Source organism: Doryrhamphus excisus, chromosome 14 (assembly GCF_030265055.1).
Source record: "Doryrhamphus excisus isolate RoL2022-K1 chromosome 14, RoL_Dexc_1.0, whole genome shotgun sequence".
NCBI classification, from domain to species: Eukaryota; Metazoa; Chordata; class Actinopteri; order Syngnathiformes; family Syngnathidae; genus Doryrhamphus; species Doryrhamphus excisus.
The window spans coordinates 6,059,185-6,077,241 of record NC_080479.1 but is presented as its reverse complement, the minus strand read 5'-3'; the positions used below and the strand labels follow the sequence as shown (position 1 = coordinate 6,077,241).

Below are 18,057 nucleotides of genomic sequence, written 5' to 3'. Positions count from 1 at the left end.
GAGCAGGAAAACGCGAAGGAAGCCGAAGGTTGGCTTACTCTAGACCTAAACAAAGTAGGCAGACGGATCACCCTCACCGGGACGTGTCTACATCCAGGAGCGATGGAACAGCGGAACGAAACCGCGACGAAAGCGGAAGGTTGGTGATCTGATTGTTGGCTAACATTAGCGTCAGCTAGCTGCTAAGCTTCTTTGCCTCAAAGGTGAATGCAAGTCTTTGTGGTATTAGTGTCCTCACTGGAGGCTCCAAGGGGGCTTCCAAGTCAGGACTGGTTTTTGGAGGGCTTTTTGCCGTGACGTGCTTACCTGAAAACCCTGCCCAGAATGGCGGCTATGTAAGAGTTGATTATTGGAAGTACTGCCACTGCTTCTAGCCGTCACGATGAATGTTGCGTTGCAGTGTTGCCGTCAGACGTCTTCAAGGTGATTGTAGGTGCACCGCCCCGGCCGGAGACCCCCCGCATCAAGGAGGAGGACGCGACAGAGGTCCGGGTGGCGGCAGGGGGCGAAGACGACGCTCCAGGCGAGGCTGATGGAGACCGCCGTGGAGGAGCACAGGCAGCCCGCGACACGTCCACCACATGCTCGCAGTGCGGAAAGACCTTTTACTCCAAGTCCAACCTGAACTTGCACAAGAAGATCCACACGGGAGAGAAGCCGTTCGGCTGCTCGCTGTGCGGGAAGAGGTTCTCCCGGAAAGAGAACATGAGCCGACACGTGAGCACTCACAGCGGCCTGAAACCTTTCAGCTGCTCCGTGTGCGGCTCCTCCTTCACTCAGCACGACAGCCTGCTGCGACACGTGGCCACGCACGAGCGCGCCAAATCCTTTGCGTGCTCCGTGTGCGCCAAGGCCTTCTACGACCAGTACCACCTCAGGCGCCACATGGAGGTGCACAGCCAGGAGAAACCTTTCAGCTGCTCGCTATGCACCAGGACCTTCCGGCACCGCTCGGCTGTGGACGCGCACTTGCGCACGCACACGGGAGAAAAACCTTTCAGCTGCTCGAGCTGCGAGGCCAGCTTCACGCGCCACCCGGCGCTGCTGCAGCACATGAAGAAGCACTCCGGCATCAAGCCCTTCGCCTGCCCGGTGTGCCAGTGCCGCTTCACGCTGCGCCACACGCTGGAGCAGCACGTGAGGACGCACACGCAGGAGAAACCCTTCGACTGCTCCCTCTGCGGGAAGAGCTTCTCTCGAAAGGGCGGCCTCAGCACGCACATGGTGACCCACACGGGGGAGAAGCCGTTTCACTGCAGCGTCTGCAACAGGGCCTTCTCCTGGAGCTCGCAGCTGAAGAGACACAAGTGTGCCGGCCACATGCCTGCTGTCCTTACGCTGACGCATGTGCCGGCGCAGGAGCTGGCGGTCAGCACAAAGTAGAAGAAGAACTTCTGCTTGGAATCACCACTTTTACTTTTAAGGGGTCTCACGGACAAGTTGGAAAGAGCTGGAAAATCAAATGCAACGTTCTTCATTGTCCACAGCAACTTTCCAGGTGGAAGAAGATGAGAAGAGATGCCGATTAGAAGTTGGGCTTGTGCTTCTTGACCTCCACCATGAGATGGTGCAGGTTGATGAGCTCGGAGCGGACCGGCAGGCTCCGGAAGGTGGGCTGGTTGAGGATCTTATGGAAGCCGTGGTAGTACTGGATGAGCTGGGTGAGGGCGCCCTGCAGGCGGGAAGAGGAGGAGTCACCATGTGTGTCGGAACCAGGAAGGTGATGGATTCCCCGCAACCTCACCTGGATGATGCTGGTACCGTTCTTGAAGTTGGTGAAGGACCGCATGACGTCCTGACTCATGGCCTCCACTGACTGTTTCCACGAGCTGGAGAATCCTCGGACCAGCTGACAGATCCGAGCTGAAGCACAAAAACACGGAGCAGGTTTTTCCCTTCAGTGAGGAGGTTTCTTCCTGGCGTGGCTACATGGTCACTAATGCACAGCCTGGGCTATAAAATCCTGATGAAAATGTCTTGCATTACTGTGTGATAGACCAGTGCTTCTTCTGGAACGTTGATTAGAAATACTAGCGGAAGTGATCATATTTATTCATTGATCTGTACTGTACAGACGAGGGTTGGTGATATGGGCCTTAGCATACATCACCATGTGACCAATGGTAAAGCACAAGCATTTATTGGTAAGTGGCTAACTGTTGCTACTACATCTCCAACCAACCATGCCATTCCATCTGCATATGGAAATGGTTTCGTCACACGCTCTTATTTTGAAGAATGGTCAAGGAAGTGTCCTGTGTGTGGAGAATGTGTATTCACGGCTAAGATGAGCTACGTAAAAAAATAAACATGCTTTTCATATTTTTTTACAGAGGACTTCCACGTGGTCACAGGGCAGTGTAAAACCTTCCTTACGTTATAGCCCGAAATCACAAGCCGGTGGAAATATACTCATCCACGCTAACCCTGCTAGCTTCCATTCACGCTCTGGGAGAGGAGATTCAGCTGTGGGGTGGGGGTTGTTCTGTGTTTAGAATGATCTGGTGCCACAACTGAGTAAATACTTCCTCACACCAATGCAATTCATTCATCTTATATATGCGCCACGGCACACGGTCATCAAGCCATTTTCTTATGATGGAGGAATCTAAAGCGCTCTAGAAAAGATGTCACCCAACCCTGGGACACACTGAAGGTGGAAGCAGGGAAGAGCATACGAGCAGGAGTCAACATGTGTACATGTTGGCAGGGCGGCATTGAACTGACCCCCCCCCCAAATATTTGAGAAGCACTGGTGTAAGTGGACCAAAATGGACGTTGTCACCTTCCTCGTTCTTCAGTCGCTCCAGCTGCCCTTTCTCCACCAGTGCCTCGGCCTCCTTCACAAAGGAGATCATCCCTCCGAAGGGCGGTGACAAGATCTCCTCAATAAACTCCTGTGGGGAGGGGGTTGTATTGTTGTTGTATTATCCTGCCAGTATTTCACAATGGAAGCTGCCAACGCACACAGGAAGTTCTCACCTGCGTCCTGGCCAGCAGCAGCTGCTGGAAACCTTCCACCTCTTTGCTGTCATCCGCTGCCCTCTCCTGCACAAACACAGCCATCAACTTCCTGCGCTTCAAGGGAACGTAGCGACTACCAACATCAGAACGCCAGCGGCAGCTAGCATATCTTACATAATGACCAACTGCAAACCTAACAAGTGCGTGTCACGTGAGTATAAGGAGAGCAGGAAGGGAGCGGGACACAATGCTGGCAGGACGTTGGCATCCTCCCTCCCTTTGAAGATGGACAGTGTTTGTGGGCGGGGCTTACCATGAGGACGCTGAGCATCATGTCGTAGTTGTTGATGAGGAAGATGAGTTGGTCTCTCCGGGACGGAAACTCTGCCGCCATCTTCAGCACAAAGTTTTCCACCTCCACCTGAAAGGTCACCAAGAAGCGATGGCTGGACCAATCACACGCTTGTGCTCAAGCAGAATATAAACGACCGGTAGCCTCTGCGCCTCCATCATCATCATCATCATCTGGTTCTACTCTCAAATGACTTCTATACAGCTCACCTAGTCCTGAAATGGAGTGTAGGGAAGGGGGCTAGTAGATGTACAGGATAGGGGGCTAGGAGATGTGTAGGAAAGGAGGGCAGGAGGGGGCAAGGTGTCGTGTAGGAAAGGGGGCCAGGAGATGTGTAGGAAAGGAGGGCAGGGTGTCGTGTAGGAAAGGGGGCGAGGAGATGTGTAGGAAAGGGGGCTAGAAGATGTGTAGGAAAGGAGGGCAGGAGGGGGCAAGGTGTCGTGTAGGAAAGGGGGCCAGGAGATGTGTAGGGAGCATTTAGGAGCAGGGTGTGGCTTGCCCAAAGTGAGGGGGTGTTACCGTGGAAGTACAGGTACTAACAGGGTGTCAAATGGGAGAAGATTTGTGCTGTGAATTCATAGCAAACGTCCCCATCCACCTTTTGGCCTCCAAACTGCCTGCAATGTCGGCGGGTGTACTTTCCAGAACGTGTCGGCAAGCGTGGTGGTTGGTGGACATGGAAAGGAAAGGGGGCAGAGAGGGGAATGTTACCTGAAGTTGAGCCAGCAGAGCGTTGGTTCTCTCACTGGGGAACGTCTGGTTGATGCTGACGATGGCTGAAGAGAACTCAGCATAACGACGTGTGATCTGAAACCCCAACACACAGCATGTAGGTGCTTGTGTGTGTGTGTGTGTGTGTGTGTGTGTGTGTGACATACATAATGGGGTCTGGTGTCCAGCACTCCCAGTTTCTGAGGGTCTGTGTTTCTGATGCTGTGGATGTTCATTTCCAGGATGAGCTCAAAGCGAGGCCACAGCAGTTCCAGCACGGCCTCCCAGTACCTGACACACACACACACACACACACACACACACACACACACACTGTCACAGACGTATGCCCTTGCGTACACTGACTGACTGACACTGACTTGTCAAGAGCGGGAATGTTCCTCTTGGTGGTGATAGCTCGGAAGCGGAGGATGACGTGGATGCACAGGAAGATGGCGATGCTGTCGTAGCAGTCAGACACGTACGTAGACATGCTCCTCTGTGCACACACACACACACACACACGCACACTGAATTTTTTTGCCACATGGGGAAGCTGTGCGTGTTCTACGCGAGCAGTGGAACAGAGCCCACCAGGAACATGCTGAGCGTCTTTCCCATGATGCTGTTGAACAGGTCGAGGGCGGAGTTTCCGGCCACCATGAAGAAGTCGGACAGGAAGAGGTGCTCTCTGCAGCCGTTGTCCAGCAAGGCATAGTGTTGGCTGCGGAACAACGTCTCATAAGGGTACTGAGGGAGGACAGCTTGGTTACTAGAACGTTCCTGACGGGGCACCACACGCCACTAGGTGTCGCCACTTGACAGAAGAACCAGCCGGCCTCACCCTGCTGTCGCCTCTCTGAGCCGTGTGAGGAACCAGAATGGGGCCCTCTAGCTCTGGGGGACTTAGTATCGCCCCCCTCTGGCCGAGTGTGAAGATGGTGTTCCTGCTCTTCAGAGACGGCTTGGAGAAGAAACCTGCGGGGACCAAGCACAAAGGCATTCAAGTATCTGAAGATGGTTAGCAAATTTTGACATTATTATTGACGATCATCTGCACCCGCCTCTCGCCCAAATGCAGCTGGCATAGGCTCCGGCATGGCCCTGTGACCCTCGCCACAGAGGATGGGTGGATGGATGGAGTATTATTTGCTGAAACCAAGTGAGCCATTCATTCGTTCATTTTCTACCGCTTATCCTCACGAGGGTCACCGGGGTGCTGGAGCCTATCCCAGCTGTCTGGACGAGAGGCGGGGTTCACCCTGGACTGGTGGCCAGCCAATCACAGGGCACATATAGACAAACAACCATTCACACTCACATTCATACCTATGGACAATTTGGAGTGGCCAATTAACCTAGCATGTTTTTGGAATGGGGGAGGAAACCGGAGTACCCGGAGAAAAGCCACGCATGCACGGGGAGAACATGCAAACTCCACACTCGGGTCTCCTAGCTGCTAACCACTCGGCCGTCGTGCATGAATTATTCTCACGACATGATGAATGAGTACTTGTTGTTCTTTCAGGAAGGAGCCCGTTTGAGCTGTGATGTTTGTGGCCATGGAAATGCCTCAGCAGGGTGACACGGCACTTTCACAGCAGCCACACCTGCACTGCCACCCATGAAGGTGTGGTCCTTGACTCCAACACCCAGACTCATTAAAAGAGGGCGGATGCGTGTGACACACACACACACAAGGACACAACATACCTTTCTTGGCGGTATCTTCCACCCCCATCAGGTCATCCTTGTCTGCGACTTCTTCGTACTGCAACCACACACACACGTGACAATGCTGCCTGGGGGTACGCCCCCCCCCCATTTATCAGTTAGTGAATTGGTGCATTTCTGCCAAGTAGGATTCAATGTTAATAAATGGAATATTTTCATAGCGCATGGAAAACCTGCATATGACTTTGCAGAGTCACCGTCAGTCTTCTGGAATCCACCAGTGGTTCCATGCTTTGTGTTGTGTATACACAATGTACCCATGTACAAGTCATTTGCTAATTAGCATGTTGCTGGGTGTGTCCCACTGAGTCACAGAGGCTGCGCCCTCACCTGCACTTTCAGCAGCCGACCGCTGTACGACTTGAAGTAACTGTAGTAGATCTTACTCATGGTGTCCACATACTCGTCACGCACCTCTTTGGCTGCCGTTCTCTCGTTGGCCAGCAGGAACTGGTAGAAGAACCTGGAGCACCACCACAGTCACGGGGCGGGTGTTAAGTGGAGGGGGGGCGGAAGAGGGGGTGGGAGCGGGGCGCACCTGGACTTGAGTAGCGTGTTCTGTGGGATCTGGTAGTTGGTCATGGGCTTCCTGAAGGAGTAGATCTTCTGCAGAATGAACTCTCGGATCTTTGACACTGCCTGGCGTGGAGAAAGCAGCCTTAGAATGATAGACCACCACCACAGCAGCCATGGAAAGCCAAAGTCACAATTGACAAGAATAACGGCCTAATATTAACACTGTTTTTTATGAAGTCATAACATTATGAGAAACAAACCAAAGCTGTCATTTTTAAAATGAGGTTGCAGAAAATGTTCCAAGATGAAGTGAAACCCTGACGTCATGCTGGAATAAAGCTGAAACACACATGAAAAAACATTTCTTTGGAATAAAGTCCAAATATGAAGAAAAAAACTTTTACAATAACATGTATGAATAATATAAATAGATATTAATATGAGTAAAAACAACATCATTCTCGTTGCATGAAAGAAAATGACATTACCTTTAATAGTTGCAATACGGGAAACAAAGAAAGGAGGTTATGACAAGGGCAATAACGTCTGAATATTACAGCAATAACAAGCCTGGTTGCTCTACTTTGTGCACCGGCTCGGCAGATTCTTCACCTCTGATGGCTTGTTCTTAATGAGCCAATAAACACTTCATGCACACACCCTTACTTGCTAAATATAGTCAGCATGTCACTCCATTGTCCCATGGATCTTTGGGGTGTGTTGGAAGCAGAGGGAAGTTGGCGCTGAGCCAAATGTCATCAGCTGGAATGAAAGTGCTCTGATCCCAACATCTACATGAGTTAATCTGACAGATCTTGAAGGGAAGTTGATGACACGTAGAAGGACTACAGCTTCTGCTTGGACATCAACAAGTAGCAAGCTGCTGTTTAACCCCCATGGAAAAACATCTGATGCAAGGTGTGCATCCATTCCAATCATCTACGTATTCTCTTTCATCGTGGCATGTAACATGAATTTTGATCATCGCCATGGACTCAAAGACGACGAAGGAAATGCGACTGTTGTTGTAACCTGCAGCAAATGCTGTCGCCGTGTGTACTTCAGGTGAGTGTGTCGTCAATGAAGACACCTGGATACTTGTATGACTGCACCCGAGCAGTCAACCACCATTTCCTCGGTCTCGTTCACATTTAAAACAAGATGGTTATGGTCACGCCAGTCTCCGGAGATGTTCTCTGACGACTGCGCAGTGGTCGGGTGTATCAGAGATGGACCGGAGGTAGAGTACAGGACAGTGATTGCCGACTTTGTAGACTGATCCCAGGTAAACCGCCTGCTCCTGAATGTGGACAAGACCAAGGAGCTGGAGTACTTGGGAGTCCACATGAACGGCAGACTGGACTGGAAGGACAACAGCAATGCCGTCTACAAGAAGAGCATGAGCAGACTCTACGGCCACACCTAGGAAGGTTCACCACTGCTCCATGTTTGGGCTAATTGTGGCTAATGGCTCTCACTGTAGTTGGGCGGAGTCCCAAAGCTTTAGAAATGGCTTTGGAACTTTTTCCACACTGACGCATCTCAATACATCTCAGTTATGTTTGGGGGGGCACTCAGGGGCATGTAGTTTTGCACGTTTTCTCCATCATAAAGGTTTATTTGAAAAACTGCATCAAGTGTTGAGTTGTGTTGTCATTGCCTAATTTCAAGATTAGTTTGATGATCTGAAACATTGAAGTGTAACAAACTCATGTTGCTCACTCGTGACCCCACCTTGACCTTGAGGCGGTCCACGATGTCCTGGATGTCAGAGCAGGCCAACGTCTCTCGGAAGCTGAGCTCCTTGGCCAAGTTGATCTTGTTGTTGAGCTCGTGGAGCTGCTCCAAGAAGTCCTGCTCCGTCACTGGACTCTCCAGGATGATTCTGAAAAAGACGTCACACGGGTTTCCATGAGGCGCTAGTTTGTCTGCGACAAAGAAACAACAGGATGATGAAAGCTGTGCGGGCGTACGAGATCATGGCGGCGGGCACAAGCAGCTCGTCCACCAACTGGCTGAGGTTGCTGCGGACCGCCTGGCGGTTCTTTAGACGGACATTCATGCTGAGGGACTGCTGCTGCAACGTGTGGATCTCGCTGCTGATGGACGACAGGTCGCTCTGGAAGCCGCTCAGCATCTCCTCCATCCTCTGGTGGGGAACACACGCAGGTTCAGACATAGAACAAAGCAAACTTTTGAGGATCTTCCCACCTCCAGGATGGCATCACAAGCGCTGATCTGCTGGTGCAGCAGAGCGATGTTCTGGCTCTCCTTAATGTCTGACACATTAGCGCTCAGGAAAAGGAAAGTGTGCAAGTCCCACTGCAACTTGAGAACCTTTTCCTTACTTCACGCCGACACATGAGCCTCCTGTGTGGACATCCTAATTGGCTGTGCCATCTGGCCGTCTTTTATTCTGCAGTAGCGCAGCCACGCTCCCGCTGAGCCATCCACGCATCCACGCACATAGGACGTTACATGACATCAGGAGAGAAAAACAAAACAAGACATAGAGGATACAGTCTTTGATAGAGGCCTGTTCGATCTTTTGAAGCTCTGCCTCCACCTGTTTGGAGTACTGACGCAGGTCAACACCCTGGAATCACAAGAGATGACAATCGGGATGGAGATCCACAAACTGAATTCAGTCCACCTTCCTCTGTCTGATGTTGGCGCTCACAGTTTTAAGGGCCTCCTTGACAAGGTCGTCTTCCAGATTGGCCTGGATGTGCACTAGAGGAACAACACATCACACGGTCACCATGACACCTCGCCATCCGTTGCTTGTGCACAAGGGACTGATCAGGAATAGATGAAGGAGTCTTACGGTCCACTTCGTCCAAGATGAACTCATCAGTGGTCAGGTCCAGTTCTCCCAGGTTGAGCTGGGCACTTTCCCCATCATTCATCTGAGAGTTACACAATAGCCAGGATGTAGGATGCAGGAAATAGGAACCTATCTTCACGTCAACATTGCTCAGGCAAAAACACATTCTGTCTGAATCATTTTCATTGCGTATTCCTTTCTGTCAGCATGAGACACACAATTGACCATCCATCCATCCCGCCAGCGAAGGGGTACAAACATACGTAGATACGGACATTCGTTGGTCACGTCATTATTTGTAAGTGCAACGGAATGCTAATGCTAATGCGTTTCGGGGGAAAAGAGCGAAAAGAAAGCTTGTGAACACGGACAAGGGTAGCCACACAAACAACGATACTAACAAATCTCACCTCGTCTTGAAAGTAGGCCATGGCGAGTTGTGTCGGAGTCTCAGCAATGTTGACATCCACACAAGAGGAGACTAAAGCCGCCTCCGCCATTGCTCAGGTGACGTCAGCGTCCTCTTAAAAATGCAATTTCTTTTCGCCAACGTTGAAAGCACACAGTCAAGTTCTACCGGAAAACGTCCCTGTAGCCATGATTTACCCTAGATTCTAAACAAGTTGTACCTCTTGGGTAATGTCGTTCTTATTTGGTGTTTCACATATAGTAAAATTGGCCATTCGTTTCTTGTCGGACACGTTTAAAGTACTGGAATGACTTCCGCCCTCGGCACTGTCAAACTATCGCGAGATCTCGCCCACTTCCTTTCTGCGCTGAACAAGCTTCCAAGATGGTGAGTACCTTGTCTAGCAACCCGGCATGTTATTGATATCTGTCCTCATCTGGCGCAAGCGTGTATCAATTCTTTTCTTTGGACGTTTTATGAAACATGCACATCGTGTGTGAGCGCTCAAACGCAGAATTGATGGCAAGTAAGGGTCATTAATGGATATATAAAGGTGTCTTCGAGTCGGCGCCGGTCCTTCGAAGCCCGTAACAAGTCGTCAATGTTCGCCTTTATTTGGTGTCAAGAGAGTCTAAAGCACCTTTTCCATACCGACTTGTACGTTATGCTGTTTTGACAAGCGCCTGGATTATAAACCCTTCCACTTAGCGTGGAAGCTAATGTAGCGTCGTTAGCCTCAGCAGCGTTGGCGATGTCCCGGTGCGCTCAGATGTTGCATCGTCCCGTTTGCAGCTTGGAATCGTGAGGAGCGTCACAGTTGACACCGACAACGTTCACCTGGCCATTCTTTGTGAGGGCTGCTGCCATGTCACTTAAGACCAATTATTGTTTATTTGTTATTTCTGCAGTCTCTGGTCATCCCTGAGAAGTTCCAGCACATTCTGCGTGTTCTCAACACGAACATTGATGGAAGGAGAAAGATTGCCTTCGCCATTACTGCCATAAAGGTAAATAAAAGAAGCTGAGGATTTGCCATCTTGTTTTATCGTGCTTTTGTGTAGCCCCTGTTTGTTCCTGTCTCAGGGTGTCGGCAGGCGGTACGCCCACGTGGTCCTGAGGAAGGCGGACATCGACCTCAACAAGAGGGCTGGGGAGCTGACTGAGGAGGAGGTAAGCAGGGTGCTCGCAAGATCTTTGGTGGCGCCTTGGTGCGTTTACGTACTCACACTTAGTCTTTGGAGTCCATAAGTGCCCACATGTCCCGAGACGTAGTCTTTGGAGTCCCATTTGTGCCCACATGTCCCGAGACGTGGTCTTTGGAGTCCCATTTGTGCCCACATGTTCTGTCAGTATTTTGAGCACAGGAAATGGATTAGGAAAGGCATAGTCAGTTGTGAATAGCAGCATTTAGCAGTCATTGTGCTAAATGCCTGGGTTGAAACAGGCTATGCAAAGGTTCCTAAAAGGAGTGCCTCTTTGCCGTTTTCATTTCGTAAAAGTAGTTCTCACAAGACAACATTGGAGGCCGCTGATTATGCAACATACGTAATTAGTTTTTCCATTCACTTAAGCAAATGATATATGACTAACACGGATGAAGTAACCTCTATTGAACAATCTCATTGGGGGAGACGACGACGACGACGACGATGAGGAGGAGGATTCACACCAACAACTTGTGGACATCTTCCGTGATTGGTGATTTAGCACCCTTATCTGACAGGACCATTGCGTCTCCCTTGGCCAGGATGTTGGATGTACCTGAAGGATACTGTGTTGTGTACACCGAGTATCACCTGAAGGATACTGTGTTGTGTACACCGAGTATCACCTGAAGGATACTGTGTTGTGTACACCGAGTATCACCTGAAGGATACTGTGTTGTGTACACAGAGTATCACCTGAAGGATAGTGTGTTGTTGTGTACACAGAGTATCACCTGAAGGATAGTGTGTTGTTGTGTACACAGAGTATCACCTGAAGGATACTGTGTTGTTGTGTACACCGAGTATCACCTGAAGGATAGTGTATTGTTGCGTACACAGAGTATCACCTGAAGGATACTGTGTTGTTGCGTACACCGAGTATCACCTGAAGGATACTGTGTTGTTGCGTACACCGAGTATCACCTGAAGGATACTGTGTTGTTGCGTACACCGAGTATCACCTGAAGGATACTGTGTTGTTGCGTACACCGAGTATCACCTGAAGGATACTGTGTTGTTGCGTACACCGAGTATCACCTGAAGGATACGGTGGTGTTGCGTACACCGAGTATCACCTGAAGGATACGGTGGTGTTGCGTACACCGAGTATCACCTGAAGGATACGGTGGTGTTGCGTACACCGAGTATCACCTGAAGGATACGGTGGTGTTGCGTACACCGAGTATCACCTGAAGGATACGGTGGTGTTGCGTACACCGAGTATCACCTGAAGGATACTGTGTTGTTGCGTACACCGAGTATCACCTGAAGGATACTGTGTTGTTGCGTACACAGAGTATCACCTGAAGGATACTGTGTTGTTGCGTACACCGAGTATCACCTGAAGGATACTGTGTTGTTGCGTACACAGAGTATCACCTGAAGGATAGTGTGTTGTTGCGTACACCGAGTATCACCTGAAGGATACTGTGTTGTTGCGTACACCAAGTATCACCTGAAGGATACTGTGTTGTTGCGTACACCAAGTATCACCTGAAGGACAATAAACAAGCAACGCTGGCTGTATGGTCATGACTTTTACTAATACCATATGATGTCAAATCCAACACTTGGTTACACAATATCAGAGCTGCAATGATGATTCGAATAATTTGAGCACCTCGATTACAAAAACGATTAGTTATTTTTCTGCTTCGAAGAATCGCTTTCGTGACCGAGCGTGCGTCACCCACGCAGAGGACGAAGGAAGCGGGTGTTTAAAGACGCGGGTAGTTTGAAGAGGCAGGCAACAAGGCAATGAAAGCAGGAAAACAAGTAAAAAAAAAAACATGGCGAAACACTGATGTGTATCCATTGGAACGTGCCGCTTACATCCACAATAGCATCCTGATTGGCTGTCGACGATGTGCGGCCACAATGAATTCTCAGCACTTGCCGGTGTGGCTGATGGATAAAAGCAGTATTTGAAGCCGCTATCTTGTGGCGGTTGGATGGAAAGGAGACGTGTTTGTTTGTTCCTTATTGTGACTAAATGACTAGTTGTCACTGGCTTTCGTGTTTATTGTGGTACTTGACTCAATATAGCGCTGCTCTTATTGTACAATAACCCACAAAGAACACTGGTGGTATTTTGTTGGCAAAATCTTGCCCCAAACCAAATTATTGGCAAGCTGAGGTTGGTGTTCGGCCTTCTTGACCCATCGCTCCCCAAAGTAACCTCATGCTGTGGGTCCTGGTTGCAGGTGGAGCGTGTGGTCACAATCATGCAGAACCCTCGCCAGTACAAAATCCCAGACTGGTTCCTAAACAGGCAGAAGGACGTCAAGGACGGTAAATTCAGTCAGGTGGGTGAACGCTGATGTCTGACTTGTTGACATGCAAGGAAAGGACGGAGCGGTTCTGGTAAATTGCACACTGACGACCATGCGCTGCTTCCAGGTGCTTGCTAACGGCCTCGACAACAAACTGAGAGAAGACCTGGAGAGGCTGAAGAAGATCAGAGCCCATCGTGGTCTCAGACACTTCTGGGGGTGAGCCGAGCACTGAGGTGTTGACTGTCGTCTCTAACATGGTCATCTTTAACATCCCGTCTCTCCTCTTCCAGCCTGCGTGTGCGTGGTCAGCACACCAAGACCACCGGGCGCCGTGGTCGCACTGTGGGTGTGTCCAAGAAGAAGTAAACTCCCAGCATCCTTTGCTTTCAATAAACCACATTCACTTCTTTCATTGTGATTCTTCCGCACCTGCCAACACTACAGCGATGGAACGCGTCAGGCTCGTCTTGGTGGTTTTTTAAAAGCACGCGCTGTACAAGGAATCAGCCAAACGCCATTTGTTCTACCAAATGGAAGTGAAGGCACCTTGACCTGACCACACTGAATCCGGACTCACACAGACTCTGATAGACACTGTGGTGAGCTCCTGCGTCGGCATCTGAAAAATAAGTTGGACCCCAAATGTTCTTTCTGTTGTGCTGCCGGAGACCCAGCTGCACCGCACAAAGCTAGTGTCATCCCTAGTGATGGTGAGATGAAGCCCCATGAGGTTTTGAACCATTTCAGTCAACTGGTTAGAGAATTGATTCAATTCTTGAAGCTTCATGTACACACGAAACCACCTGCTGGCTTTGGATAGAATTACAGACGGCTGGATCTTCATGTGATGCACTGAATGCTGATCTGTTTTGGCTCTAGGAAATGATTATGCACTACCAAAAAATTGTATCAGCAAATGATTAATCTACAAAGCGTAAGATAAAATATACAGTATGTATAAAATACTGAATGTTTTGTTGTCCATAAATGCCATGTATCATGTGATACATATTTCGCTGAGTGATAGGCATACATCGCGGCAAATTCTGAACCTTTTCCCGAAGCCGTCACGTGGTACATCCGGGCAGCGAGGCTTTGGACGTCATCAAGTCCGACCCCCCCCCCCAATGAATCAAGCCTCGGTACACGGTTCGCGGAAGTGCCCACTCGATTATCGACACACGCTTTGAAGCCCCGGCGCCTCTTGTAACATCACTAGTCATCCCGTAACGGGGATTTAAGTCTTGCATCGTGGTTTCTGGCGGGGTTTCATTGCAAACACTCCACTGCTGCAGAAGAAACCCTGCTCATGACTTATGGAGCCTTTCTTACAGGGACGCGTTTGCTGGGCATCTGTCAGGTCTGGCGCCCCAGCTAGCACGGCTAACTGGACTGGGTTATGGTTGCAGCCTTTTTAATCTAGTTTGACCTTTCTCTTTGGGCTTTTGCCTTCAGGGGCCGCCACAGCAAACCAATCTCCTCCATCCAACCCTTTCTTCATCTGTCTCCCTCATGTCCTCCTTCACTACCTCCATAAACCTCCTCTTTGGTCTTCCTCTACGCCTCCTACCTGGCAGCAGCCAGTTTGACCAGATAGCACTTTAGTGTCATTAAGCACAAGCACCAATGTCATGTGGAAAATGCTAATACGCCTCAAGTGAGATGAGCTTGAGTAATACTTAAGCTATGAAGTACTTTCAATGCTAGCAGATGGAAAGAAGTACAGATGTGGCTTCAACGTCTCAAGTCTCTGCATCATGCAGTTCTGCTTTTCCATGCAAGGTGGACAGTGGGCTGGTCCACTAGGCAATATAGGCCCCGGTTCAAATGCACCCTGGTCTCTAGGGGACACCAAGAATTAAGAAAAAATTCCCCTTGTATTGAAACAACCAATGATGGGTCTGCACGGTGGATGAGTGGTTAGCATGAAGGCCACACAGTCAGGAGATGGGAAGACCTGGGTTCCAACCTCCACTTGGGCATCTCTGTGGAGTTTGCATGTTCTCCCCGTGCGTGTTCCGGATCCAATATCACTTTTAAAAAATATCTTGCTTCTATTCCTGCCATCTAAACAGGCCCGGGTTCCACACTGAGTATAAAGAAATTGAGAAATTATATTATAATTACTTAATAATTAAATACTGTAAAAGTGTCATTTTGTAACATTTTTGGTTAGTGGTGTCCCGTCAATTTTTTCCAATGTAAAAAATGTGCTGTGGCTCAAAACAGGTTGAAACCACTGGTCTATGGGATGGCTAGGCTCGATGGCTAGCACGCTCATCTGGGAGAAACTCAAAAGCCCAAGTGCTTGAGAGGAGCCAGATGAGGTGGCTCGGCCATCTGGGGCTTCACGCCCAATTTTCCCTTTCCTAAATCCCCCCCGGGAGATTGTGCAGGTGGATTCACCTCTCATCCCGCCCTGGACACTCAACACGCCCACATTTTACCATGAATGGTCAATGCTAGGGCTGCATGACGAGTGGTTAACGCACAGGCCTCACAGCTAGGAGACCCGAGTTCAATTCCATTGCATGTTCTCCCCGTCTATGTGTGGGTTTTCTCCGGGTACTCCGGTTTCCTCCACATTCCAAAAACATGTTAGCTTCATTGACTCCAAATTGTCCATAGGTATGAATGTGAGTGTGAATGGTTGTTTGTCTATATGTGCCCTGGGATTGGCTGGCCACCAGTCCAGGGTGTACCCCGCCTCTCGCCCAAAGACAGCTGGGATAGGCTCCAGCACCCCCGCGACCCTCGTGAGGATAAGCGGTAGAAAATGAATGAATGAAAGTTTTTTGCTGCAACAAGAGCCTGTTTGCATTAGGCCTGACTATCTCCCCCTGCCTCACCCCCTTGGATGTTGAACACTTATTGCTTTCATAAATCAACCATGGTCAAAACTATTTGGCTTTTTTTACACAAAAATGTATTGGAAAAAAACTCTTTAGTGTCAAAGTGAAAACAGACTTCTACAAAGTAATGTCAAAGAAATAAAAATATACAAAGAAATATCATTGTTTGCATAATTATTCACCCCCTTTTGAATTGAATGGTCTAATTCAATAGAGGTCCATAAATTGTTGCCAAGGGCGGCACAGGGTTAGCGCGCAGACCTCACAGCTAGGAGACCAGGGTTCAATCCCACCTTCGGGCATCTCTGTGTGGAGTTTGCATGTTCTCCCCGTGCATGCGTGGGTTTTCTCCGGGTACTCCGTAATGTCATGTAATGTCAAAGAAATAAAAATATACAAAGAAATATCATTGTTTGCATAATTATTCACCCCCTTTTGAATTGAATGGTCTAATTCAGGGGTGCTCATTAAGTCGATCGCGAGCTACCGGTCGATCGCGGAGGTGGTACTGGTCGATCGCTGGTCGACCGCGGCGTGACATTAAAAAAATATCATCCCAGCATCAATGCCGTCACTTGATTGACATACAGGGCAGCCATTCAGATGACAACTGAATGTTGCCCTTCGGGCGACCAATCAAATCAAACAACGTCTCTAAGTGCAGCAGAACTTACGATGTCAGCCTATCATCCATCCCCGTTACTTGATTGACATACAGGACAACCAGTCAGATGACAACTGAATTTTGACCTTTAGGTCACCGCTCATGCGTAAACAACGATGCAAAGTGCTAAGCTAGTCGGCGAATTGCGTCAGATTTCAAGCCCTCGCTAAAGTTTATGGTCACTAAAATGAGTGAAGGAGCTGGACCAAGTAAAAAGGCAAAAACTGGACCAAGTAAAAAGGCAAAAACATATCACTTCCATACGGAATGGGAGGTGGACTTTTTTTTCCACAATGTCTTTTTCGAAGTGCGTTTGCCTCATATGCCATTCTACCATCGCAGTACCAAAGAAGGGAAATGTGGAGTAATGTGGAGGTAATTACAAAAAATGTTAATAGTTAATTATGTGTGTTTTGCAATATTGGCTCATTTGGTTATGTAAGGTACATCAACATACATTGTACGTACAAATAATCCTCAATACATTTGAAAATAAATAGATGTTTTGCATTTTTGTAGTGGGTACATCATTTTGACTCGGCCATTTTAAAAGTAGCTCGCATGCTGAAAAAGTGTGAGCACCCCTGGTCTAATTCAATAGAGGTCCATAAATTGTTGCCAATAGTCTCACAATTCTGAAATGAAGATGACCTGAGTGGTGTGAGGGTGTTTCAAGTGATTGGGGTATCAAACACCAGCATCTGAAGGGTCCAGAGACTCAGGGGAAGAGTTATTGGAAGTACAATTCAGGGGATGGACACAAAAACGTTTCCAGTTCATTGAATGTTCCCCGGAGTTCCGTGAAATCAATCATCAAGAATGGAAGGAATATGGCTTGTGTGAATCTGCCTAGATCAGACCACCCTCGTAAACTGAGGGACCGTGCAAGTAGGAGACTAGTGAGAGACGCCACCAAGACCCATACGAAGACTCTGAAGCAGTGACAAGCTTCAGCTGCTGAGGTGGGAGAGATGGCATATAGCAACTGCTGCCCGGGTTCTTCGCTGGTCAAAGCTTCATGGGAAGGTGGCAAAGGGAAGCCACTGTTGAAGAGAAGCATGTGGAAGACTCCACGGTCAAGTGGAAAAAGATTCTTTGGTCTGATGGAGCAAAATGGAGCTTTTTGGCCATCCGACAGGACGTTATGTCTGGTAGAAACCAAACACTGCACGTCACCAAAAACACACCATCCCCACGGTAGCATAGTGGTGGCAGCATCAAGCTGTGGGGATGTTTCTCAGCAGCCGGACCTGGAAGGCTTGTAAAGATAGAGCGCAGAATCCGTCCATCCATTTTCCTACGCTTATCCGGGTCCAGGTCACGGGGGCAGAAGTCTCAGTTGGGAAGCCCAGACTTCCCGATCCCCGGCCACCTCCTCCAGCTCCACCGGGAGGACACCAAGGCGTTCCCAGGCCAGCTGTGAGACATAATCCCTCCAGCGTGTCCTAGATCTGCCCCGGGGCCTTTTCCCGGCTGGGCATGCCCGGAACACTTCACCAGGGAGGCATCAGGGAGCCATCCGGACTAGATGCCCGAGCCACCTCAGC

General features: G+C 49.3%; 3 protein-coding genes across 3 annotated transcripts; 2 read left to right on the top strand and 1 right to left on the bottom strand.

Annotated features, from left to right (window-relative positions):
• The first annotated feature begins 12 nt into the window (after positions 1-12).
• LOC131101922 (gastrula zinc finger protein XlCGF8.2DB-like) lies at positions 13-3,504 on the top strand. Its single transcript, XM_058047332.1, has 2 exons — positions 13-139; positions 401-3,504. The coding sequence occupies exons 1-2, from the start codon at positions 103-105 to the stop codon at positions 1,381-1,383; spliced, it is 1,020 nt and encodes a 339-aa protein (XP_057903315.1). The 5' UTR covers positions 13-102; the 3' UTR covers positions 1,384-3,504.
• On the bottom strand, positions 1,378-9,848 carry LOC131101921 (vacuolar protein sorting-associated protein 52 homolog). Its single transcript, XM_058047331.1, has 20 exons — positions 9,515-9,848; positions 9,105-9,186; positions 8,958-9,010; positions 8,798-8,873; positions 8,489-8,556; positions 8,251-8,426; positions 8,012-8,162; positions 6,300-6,400; positions 6,092-6,224; positions 5,741-5,798; positions 4,872-5,005; positions 4,622-4,777; positions 4,408-4,526; positions 4,195-4,318; positions 4,028-4,123; positions 3,278-3,385; positions 2,983-3,048; positions 2,786-2,897; positions 1,745-1,863; positions 1,378-1,672 (listed from the first exon to the last, which is right to left on the bottom strand). Exons 1-20 carry the CDS (start codon positions 9,602-9,604, stop codon positions 1,526-1,528), a joined length of 2,169 nt encoding a protein of 722 aa, XP_057903314.1. The 5' UTR covers positions 9,605-9,848; the 3' UTR covers positions 1,378-1,525.
• Positions 9,787-13,401, top strand: LOC131102170 (small ribosomal subunit protein uS13-like; the record flags this gene model as incomplete). The annotated part of the gene is made up of 6 exons (XM_058047676.1): positions 9,787-9,900; positions 10,422-10,520; positions 10,597-10,683; positions 12,923-13,024; positions 13,119-13,210; positions 13,285-13,401. Coding segments are annotated over 6 exons (570 nt in total), but the record flags the coding sequence as incomplete, so codon positions are not given.
• Positions 13,402-18,057: the final 4,656 nt, after the last annotated feature.